At 45.6% G+C, this 9,143-nt stretch overlaps 1 protein-coding gene across 1 annotated transcript in view; it reads right to left on the reverse strand.

Moving 5' to 3' along the window:
* The window catches only part of DNAJC6 (DnaJ heat shock protein family (Hsp40) member C6), a 188,147-nt gene extending 180,209 nt beyond the window's left edge, over positions 1 to 7,938 (reverse strand). Inside the window, exon 1 of the mRNA XM_077120692.1 lies at positions 7,803 to 7,938. Coding sequence (XP_076976807.1) covers positions 7,803 to 7,917 — 115 coding nt within the window. The 5' untranslated portion in view covers positions 7,918 to 7,938. The remainder of the gene's footprint in view (positions 1 to 7,802) is intronic.
* Between the last annotated feature and the right edge of the window lie 1,205 nt (positions 7,939 to 9,143).

A 9,143-nucleotide genomic window follows, 5' to 3' on the forward strand; every position in this document is an offset into this window, starting at 1 on the left:
ACAGTATTGACATGGAAGACTTCCTGGACTAGGAATTGAAATAGAGAAGTTGGAGACCCAACTCTACCACCTATTAACTGAGTAATACAAGGCAGATGACTCCTGTACCTCTCTGGCATGAGTTTCCTCATCTATAAAGAGGGGCTAATCATCCCTGCCCTGTCCATCTATACACAAGATCAAAGGGGAGAACAGGTCTGGAACTTTGAAACTTAGAGTTATATAAGTATCAACATGCTTGGACACATTTATATAGAAAACTAATCAGCACCATTCACCTGCTCATTACTACAGACCAAAAGTCAAACATGGCCATACAGTAAGAGCTGGATGGGTCACTAGGGGTCTTTGGTTTGATTTAAAACTGCCATAATTTGAACAGTCCCTAAAAGTTTTGGAAATGTTTAGGTATTTGTGGAGTTTTTTGTTTCCTTTGTTTTTCTTCCCAATTTTTCTTGGAAATAGATAACAACTTTCTTTGATAATCCAAAAAAACAAACAAACCAATGAGAAAAATCTGCCTTTACGAGAACTCTTCACTGACCATCAAACGAGCCATGTTGGCCCATAAACCATGTCAAAGAGACGGGCATCCGTGGCTCCAGGACTAAGTCTCAACAGCCAAAATGTGCACACAAGGAGCACTTGTCACTTGCAGGGGCTGAGAAGGTGAGGGATAAGTAGTAAGGAGCCACAAGTGATGCATGCTTTCATTTACAAGTATTCATGGGGCAGCCACTGCTCTGAGTCTTTGATCTCAAGGAGCTTGTGGCCTCCAGGCAAACAGTTTCCATGGGGTGTGCCCACTTGCTGGCTTAGCCAGAGGAATGTCAAAGCTTTGGTGGCACACAGCAGAGTAACGGCTCTGAAGCAGGAGAGACTCATTTCAAACATAGGCTCTGCCACTACCAGCCCTGGAGTGGCCTGGGACAAGTTACTGCACCTCGCCAAGTCAGCTTCCCAATCTGTAAGAAGATAATAATGGTGCCAACCTTCTAGATGTGGGTGAGGCTCCAACAAGCTAGAGCACATGACATGCATGGCACAAAGCCTGACACATAAAGGAAGGGCTCAGTAAATGCTCAATACTTTTATCATCAGCTTATGACATGGGTCACGTTTACCACTTTGTGCCTGTTTCCTCATAAAATGTGTATAAATAGCTTGTAGGAATATTGTGAGAATTACATACCAGGAAGAATATGCAGCTCTTGGCATAGAGAAGTAGATAACCACCTGCCAGCCCAGCTCTGGGCCCATTTATATTTAAAATGAAGTAAAATTTTTCAAGTGTGTGATGATTTCTTGGGGCAAGTTTTTACCCAATATTTTCAAAAGTTTCAAACATACAAATAAGGTTGAAAGCATTGTGTGGTGAACTTCATCTATAAGAGGGTTTTGCTGTATTTGCTTCATCACATATCTCGCCATTCCTCTATTCATCCTTACTAGATCCTTTTTTTTAATTTGACTTGAAAGAGCTTTGAAGACCTCATTAAATCAAAAGAGACTTTATATACCCTCCTGACATAATACTTACAGAACCCTTAGATCTCCTGATTCTTTGGCCGTTTCAAGAAAGAGCAAGTGAACTCTCAGAAGCTTCCTTCTATCCCTCCGTAAACTTCAAGGCGACACCCGAGTGCGGGTCAAAGCCTTGGGGCTTTCCAGAACAGGGGAGTGATTCTGGAAGACCCTGGGCTTCAAATAAACTAAAACTAAGGACCATTATCAACACCTGTGAATGGAAATGATGCTCCATCTAAACAACTGGGTTTAGAGAAAGCTTCAGGCAGGCTCCACTGGCCAGAAAGTCCCTTCACAATTCTGCACAATCCTTGTCTTGTTAGATGCCACTTCTGAGTCACTAGACCAGTGAGTCATGCCCAGCTAGGGAGGCCATCTTGAGAACAAAATTGAAGAGAATTTTCAAGAACAATGAGAGAGACCCAGAATTGAAAGGGCATAATAAGGCTTTTTATTGTCCTAGCAAAACAAAAAATGAAAGAAAAAGCAGTGCTGTAACACTGTGGATTAAACCTCCCAGCTGTAAATTTTATCCTGAGGAAAGACTGAGCCAAAAAAAGCTCTTATTATTGCAAACTATGGACTATATTTCAATATTCTTTCATCAACAGCAACAAATTTACTACACCAATACTATGGGCCAACAATGAGGTGGAGATAAGGGCTATGGGAAGACTTGGGTTTTATTTTTTATTCTTATTTCTGTTCTGGAGGAATGGAAATGTTCTAAAATCAATCCTGGGGATAAAAGCACAACTATGTGAGCCAATGATTGTATACATTGGATGGTTTGTGTGAATATAGCTCAATAAACTTGAAACCAAAAAAAATAGCTTTTATATTTCCTTGGAACTTTTTGAGGCATTTTATTTCTTGATTAATAGATAGAGAAGCAAAGGGAGATTCCAGAGACCATGTCTCCAATTAGGCAGACCTTCTGAAATAAAATCTCTTTCAATGGCCTGCCTGGAGCTTCTTCTAGCATAGCCATTTCCAAAGCAGAATGGGTAGGACGGGTTCCTTCCCTGCACCAACACACTTGCTTCTCTCCATCCAGCTAAGCCTCTGTTTGGTTTGCTCACCCAAGTGGCCATAAAATAGATGAGATAGAGAGAGAAAAACTGATGCTTTAGGGATGGAGCAATTAGGGTTAACCGCAGAAAAGAGTGGGCTGACTTCAACAAGGCAAAATGAGTCAACTCCCATGAAGCCAAGTCACCAGGGAAGGAGAAGGAAATTAACCTATGGGAGCACCTACTTGTGTACCAGGCAATTTTCCTATCACCTTCATCATACATTTATTGAGTACCTAATGCCAAGCATGGTTATAAGCACTCAATGTGCATTAGTTCATTTAATCTTCACAGTCACTAGATGAGATGGTTGTCATTAGCCTTTAAAGCAAAGACTTTCAACCCAGAATGCCTGGGTTTGAATCCCGGTTTACCAGCTGTGTAATTTTGAAAACATCACTTAACTTCTCTGTGCTTCAGTTTTCTCATTTGTTAAATGGAGATTGTAAAACAGGCCTATTGTAAAGATTAAATAAAATTAAAATATCCACGTTTAGAACAGTGACTGGCACATAGTAAGCAGTGTGTAAGAGCGGACTCTTGCCATTCCCACGTTCTTTAGACGAGAAAGATGAGAAAGAAAGAGGGAAATGACTTGCCAAAGGACACAGCGCTAGTTAGTAGGAGAGTCAGGCTACCTGGTGCTCACAACAATCCCATGAGGGACGTGAGATCACCCTCCTTTTATTGATGAGCATTTAGAAGCCCAAGAGGAGTCTAAAAAGTTGGAAATGTCACAAGTTAGCAAACAAGCAAGTTGTGATTTGAACCCACATTTGCAGACTTAAAGACCCTACTCATTCCACTAGGCCAGTGATTCTCAAACTTCAGCATGCATCAACAATCACTGGAAAACGTTAAACACAGATTCCTGGGCTCCCACCCAAGGGTTTCTGATTTGGTAGTAGAGGTGTAGGGACTAGCAATTTCCATTTCTAACCAGTTCCCAGGTAGTTGATGCCCCTGGTGACTACACTTGGAAACCCATTGTACTACAATCACACACTGTTCCTGCAGAACAGGTGGCAAGAGAATGGACAGAGGCCAAAGGCTGTAGGTTACTGAGGTTTCTCCACTCTAACAAAAGGTTAGCTACTTCAGAGTGACTAGCTAATATACTTTACACTAGCATAGCTCTTTAATATCTATGATCTCATTTGATCTTGCCAGTAGCCCTAGGAATAGACTAGGTGGTGATCATTATCTCCATTCAAAATGATTTGTATTGGGGGGGCAGATGGCTAGAAATGGAAGCTGTGGGTATAGAGTACAGATCACCTGTCAAATGTTCAGTCCTCTTCTCCAAGATCTCTGCCCTGGAATGCACTGTCCGTTGACGGAAACCAGCTCTGGTTCCAACCTGTTCTTCCCGGGGAGTTAGGCTGCCCAAGAAAGGCTCGCCACCCCACCAAGGCTTTTGGAGAGGTTATTTCTGGTGGGAGGAATTCAGGGCCAGTTTTTTGTTTTTTCTTTTTACCACAACTTGAGGTGCTTGGGAAGTCTACTGCTCACCAAATTCTTCTACCATCTATTGGCTCCCTTTGCTGTAACCTTAAAGCTCTGATGTCTGACTAAATTATGGTTTCCTATAAAGGATGGAAGCATTGGGAGAAAGGGCTGTTAATTTCCACTTGCTGCAGCTTGCTCATATGCACATCTAGAACTACTTATAGTTAGGTATATTTTTAAAAGTTGTTTGGACATAGAACTAACAAATGATTAGTATCCAGAATATTTAAAGAGCTCCTATAAATGGATAAGAAAAAGAAAAACCATCAAGTTAAAAAAAAAATAGAAAAAGACATGACCAGTCATTTCACAGAGGTGCACATATGAATGACCAATAGTCATGTGAAAAGCTGCTCAGCTTCATTAGTCATCAAGAAAATTCAAAATAAAACAAGTATGTAGTACCATTTCACACCCATTAAATTGGAAAGCTTTAAAAAGTCTGACAATGCTAAGTGTTGGCAAAGAAGCTGGAAATCAGGAATCTCCCACACTGCTGGTGGGAGCGGACATTAGCACAAATGTTTAGAGGTCAGTTTGGCAATATCTTTCAAAATTCAAAACAAAAATCATATACCCTTTGACCAAGTCACTGCCCTTCTAGGTATTTATCCTATAGTTATAGTCACACAAGTGTTCAGACTGGAAAATTCAGACACTTACTCTTTGAATTTATATACATGCTAAAGGATACATTCATTCTGAATATATTTATTGAATGTCCCCTATTTTTAGGACACAGTGTTAGGACGAAACGATGCCAGGAGCCCCCTAAATTATGCTGCTTCTCACCTCCAATTTCCTAATGAAAAATGGTGTGGATAGCAAAGATCCTATAGCTGGCCCAGAAAGGGTAGCTCCAGAGCTCCCAGTTATGGTCTTTTCCCACAGCTCTGTGAACTTTCCAGCCCCATAAGGACTGTGTTTGAGATGTAATCATCTGGAGGAGGATCTAGACTAATATTAATAATAATTAATTATAATAGCAATAATATTATGAGCCACTAGGTACCAGAAACTTCACATACATTGACTCACTTAATCCTACAGTAGCATCACGATATAGGAATCATCATCCCTACTTAAAGATGATATACAACTGAGATTCAGGAAGAATAAGCACCTTGCTCAATACCACACAGCTAAGTGGCAGAACCAAATCCTAGTCTGTGTGACTACAAAGCTTCTGGTTCTAGATGCCCAAAGGGTAGTGAAAATCATTATGATTCATTCTGGCCACCTTTCAAAAATCAAATAAAATTGGGACACGGATTTCTTTAAATAAACGATATTTAATTACACTTGTCCCTTCCACCAGTATAGATACTAGCACATGTTCGTATTGCTGCAGGGAATGTGGCAGAAAGGGTGCTGCTATACCTGAGTCTGCCACTCGCCATTCACAGGACCATTTGCAAGTCATTCACCATCCTCATTTATGAAATGGAGAAAATAAATAAGCTCTCCCTCCTTTGAGAAGTATTGCCAAGATCGAAAAGAGATCTTGTCATTGAAACATTCTGTTAACTGTAAAGCATCATCCATAATATCACATAACACATAAAACATTATAATGACCAATCCTCAGGTGTATGGGAGAAGGGGAGTGGGCACCAAGAAACTACAAAGAAAAGAGATGGGTAGGATGCCCTATGGGTGAACTCCAGGGCAGGAACGAGACAAGAAGAAAGGCTGACGGTGTATACAGTATAGACCTAGTTTTAAAAAAAAACAAACCTAGAAAACTTATTCTAACCCAAGTTACGACACTGCCAATATGCACTCATTCCTCCTTTGTAAATATTCATACAGCACCTGGAAGTATACGTGCATGTAAACATCACTCAAGGAATCCTTGTTGCAACCACCAATCTCATTCAGCTGCTCAAGCCAACCAAAGAAAAGGGATGGTCAGTCTTCAGCCCTAAGTTGCACCTACAATCCTCAATGCCAGTGAGGAAAGAATTGTATTTGGTGTAGTGACTGCAAGTCGTAATATACAGTTTGAAAGCCAGCAATATGTCAACAAGCTACAGAGTCTCCATAACTGCCAACATTGAAAAGCTGGTTTCTAATACAATAAATACTTGAAAAATAATTGTTGCTGCTCTTTGCCAAATTAATGTTTATAATGCTTATAGTGTGCCAGCACTACGCGATAATTAAACTCATTTAATTCTCAAAACAACCCTGCGACGGTGGGACTAGTGGAATGGAACTTCTGCTCTGGAACAGGTCAGCCATTTTAGAAATCAAGACATGTCAGCGTCTCAGATGAATCTGCAAATGATACAAACAGACAAAAAGGACAAGACAGGAAACATGCTCCCACACATGTAATCACACACAGGCAGGCAAATCATCCACTCATGCAGCAAACAGGTAAGTACGAAGGGCAGAGCCCTGCACATCTCCTACTAGAGGATGCACAGGTGAAATGGATGAGAACCCGCAATCTACTACACCAGATGGAACAGCAGCAAATACTCAAGGAGAGGTTACAGGTGGCAGGAACTCCGGGAAATGCTTCACAGAGGAAATGGTATTTACACTAGTCCCGACAGAACCGGCTGAGAGATGAGGGCACGGCCACCGCAGAGAGATCATGTCACAGGCCTGCTTAGAACGCTTCACTGGCTTCCCAGCCCACATGGAACAAACTCGAAACTCCTGGCCATGGTCTGCCCACCCCTAGATCTGCCTCCAGCTTCCCCCACCCACCTCTTCTCCTGCCCCTTTCCCACCTGCTAAGCTTCAGACACTCCTAGAAGCTTCCCACTTGTTACCCCCCCTGCCGGGAGGGCGCTCCCCCACTCCACCTGGAGTAACTCTTAATCAGCTTACACTGCACTGCCACAGAGAGGCCTTCCCGGCCCACCGGCCATGTCAACTAGGTCCCCCTCCTCTTTTCTTCTCTTCCAGCAAACGATTTGGTCCTTCAAAGCACACACAGCAATCGGGAAAGGCGATTTACCTGTCTCCTGTGTGTCAGGCCTCCCTCCTCCAGCATTAGCTCCAGACGCGGAGGCCCTGCCTATTTTCCTTCACTCTAGGCCTTGGCACACTGGCGGGGCTCAATAAGGATTGTGGAGGGAATGAAGAAGCGGGTCATGGGTTGAATGTGGGTAAAAGCCCTGGTTAGGACTGGGCACGGTTTATCGTAGGTAGAGCTTAGGGTATGAGAGGAGTCACAGCAGGCAGGTGGGAAGGATGGGGCGCGCCCGGCGGGGTGGGGGAGCGTGTCTGGAGGAGAGGGGACTTGGAACTGAAGTATCGTCCAAATTCATTCCCCCAGCAGGTGCTGCATTGCAGGCACTGGGCCAGGTGTGGGTGGGGGGCGCACAGCTGAGGAAGGCTGTGTTCCCGCGGCACCCTGGGTCCCCTCTTGCCAAGCGGACAGGCGTGGGGGAGGGCTTTTGCGGGCAGTAACGAAGCCGCAGACACCTGGGCCCACAGGAGATGCTCCGGGGCCGGTTTCCTCCCCGAGGGCCTGGGGGTTGGGGTGGGCCAGGTCAGCCGGACATCCAGGCCGCGCCGTCCCCCACCCGCCGACCCCGCGGGTCTCGGAGGCCGAGGACCAGGCCCCGGGCGGCCGCCCAGCGCCGGAGCCCCCGCGGCGCCCCCTCCCGCAGCGCCGCGCGCCGGGCCGCCACCACGGGGTAACAGGTCCCCGCCGGCCGCGCCCACGCTCACCCTGCGCCGCCCCGGGAGCCGAGCGCGTCCGCCACAGCCGCCGGGTCGCCTTCCACGGCCGCAGCGAAGCAAACAGTCTCCGGCTCTTCTTCCGTCCTTGCTCAGTGGCTCCCATCTGTGCGCCCGCGCGCCTCCCCCGCTGCCTCCCGCCTCGGCCGCGCGGTCGCTTCCCGCTGCCACCAGCGCCGCGCGACTGCTAGCTGCCCGGCCCCGGGGGTAAGCGCGGGGCAGCGGGGGCGGAGCCTGCGGCGGCGGTGGCAATCGCCGCTGGCGCTGCACCAGCCGACGAGTCGGCGGGCGCAGTGGACCGGCGCCGCGATGCGCCGGCGTGCAGCGGCCGCGCGGCTGGCTGCCAGGATCATTACTTGATTCACGCGTCGGTTCATTCAGGAGACGTCTCAGTACTTATAGGCATCCTTAATTAACACAGTGATCCTTCGGGGGTGTGTGCTAATTTTATCCGCATATTATAAATGAGAACCTTGAAGCTCAGAGACGTTAATCTGCCCAGAGATCACACAGCTGGCAAATGGTGGAGATTCCTAAATCCTGGACTCCGTATTTTTTCATGCCTTGCTACTGACTCAGACTGATCCCACATTATATTCGAAATTAAAAGAAACAAATAAAAAAAGAACCCGAGTAGGACAGATAGTTCTGATTTCCTCCTGGACCGGAGTCTGAATCTCCCACGATTTCTTGAGAATCTGCTCCATGTCCAGGCACTTTTTCATGCATTTGACTAAACCTCGAGCAGCACCGCACGGTGGGCAGCGTGGACCCATTTTCCAGATGAGGAAACAAATGGCAGAGCTGAGGCTGCCTCGCCACCCCCACCCCCACCGCCTTTGTCTCTGTGGGGATTTTATTTGTGATTGGGAGACTGAGGGACAGATCAAAACCAAGACCTCTTAACACTGGCCGCAATAATAATAAAAATGATAATAGCTAATGTCTATGGAGGGCTGTTCTTGTGGCAGATTCCGTGCAAAGCATTTTACATACATGACCTTATTTAACCCTCCCAATGCGAGCCCTGGGGGAAACTATTAATATCCATGCTTAACAGACGCGGAAACTGAAGCTCAGATAGGTCCTCAGATTACACGTGTAAAACCTCCACAAAGGTTTTGTTTGGTTGAATAAAAAATTGCCATTTTTGAAGGTGGAAACAGTCAAATATCAGAAAGGGACTGCACTGAGTTATCTAAATGAAATCGCGAGCGTAGACAGACGGGACAAACACCAGACCGGACACCTGGAGAAAGATCACTTCTGTAATATTCGGGCCAAGAATGCACAAAGTAAATTTAGTCATGGGGAAACCCAAAATGAGGACTG

The sequence above is a fragment of the Tamandua tetradactyla genome, chromosome 11 (genome assembly GCF_023851605.1).
Source record: "Tamandua tetradactyla isolate mTamTet1 chromosome 11, mTamTet1.pri, whole genome shotgun sequence".
Taxonomy (NCBI): Eukaryota; Metazoa; Chordata; class Mammalia; order Pilosa; family Myrmecophagidae; genus Tamandua; species Tamandua tetradactyla.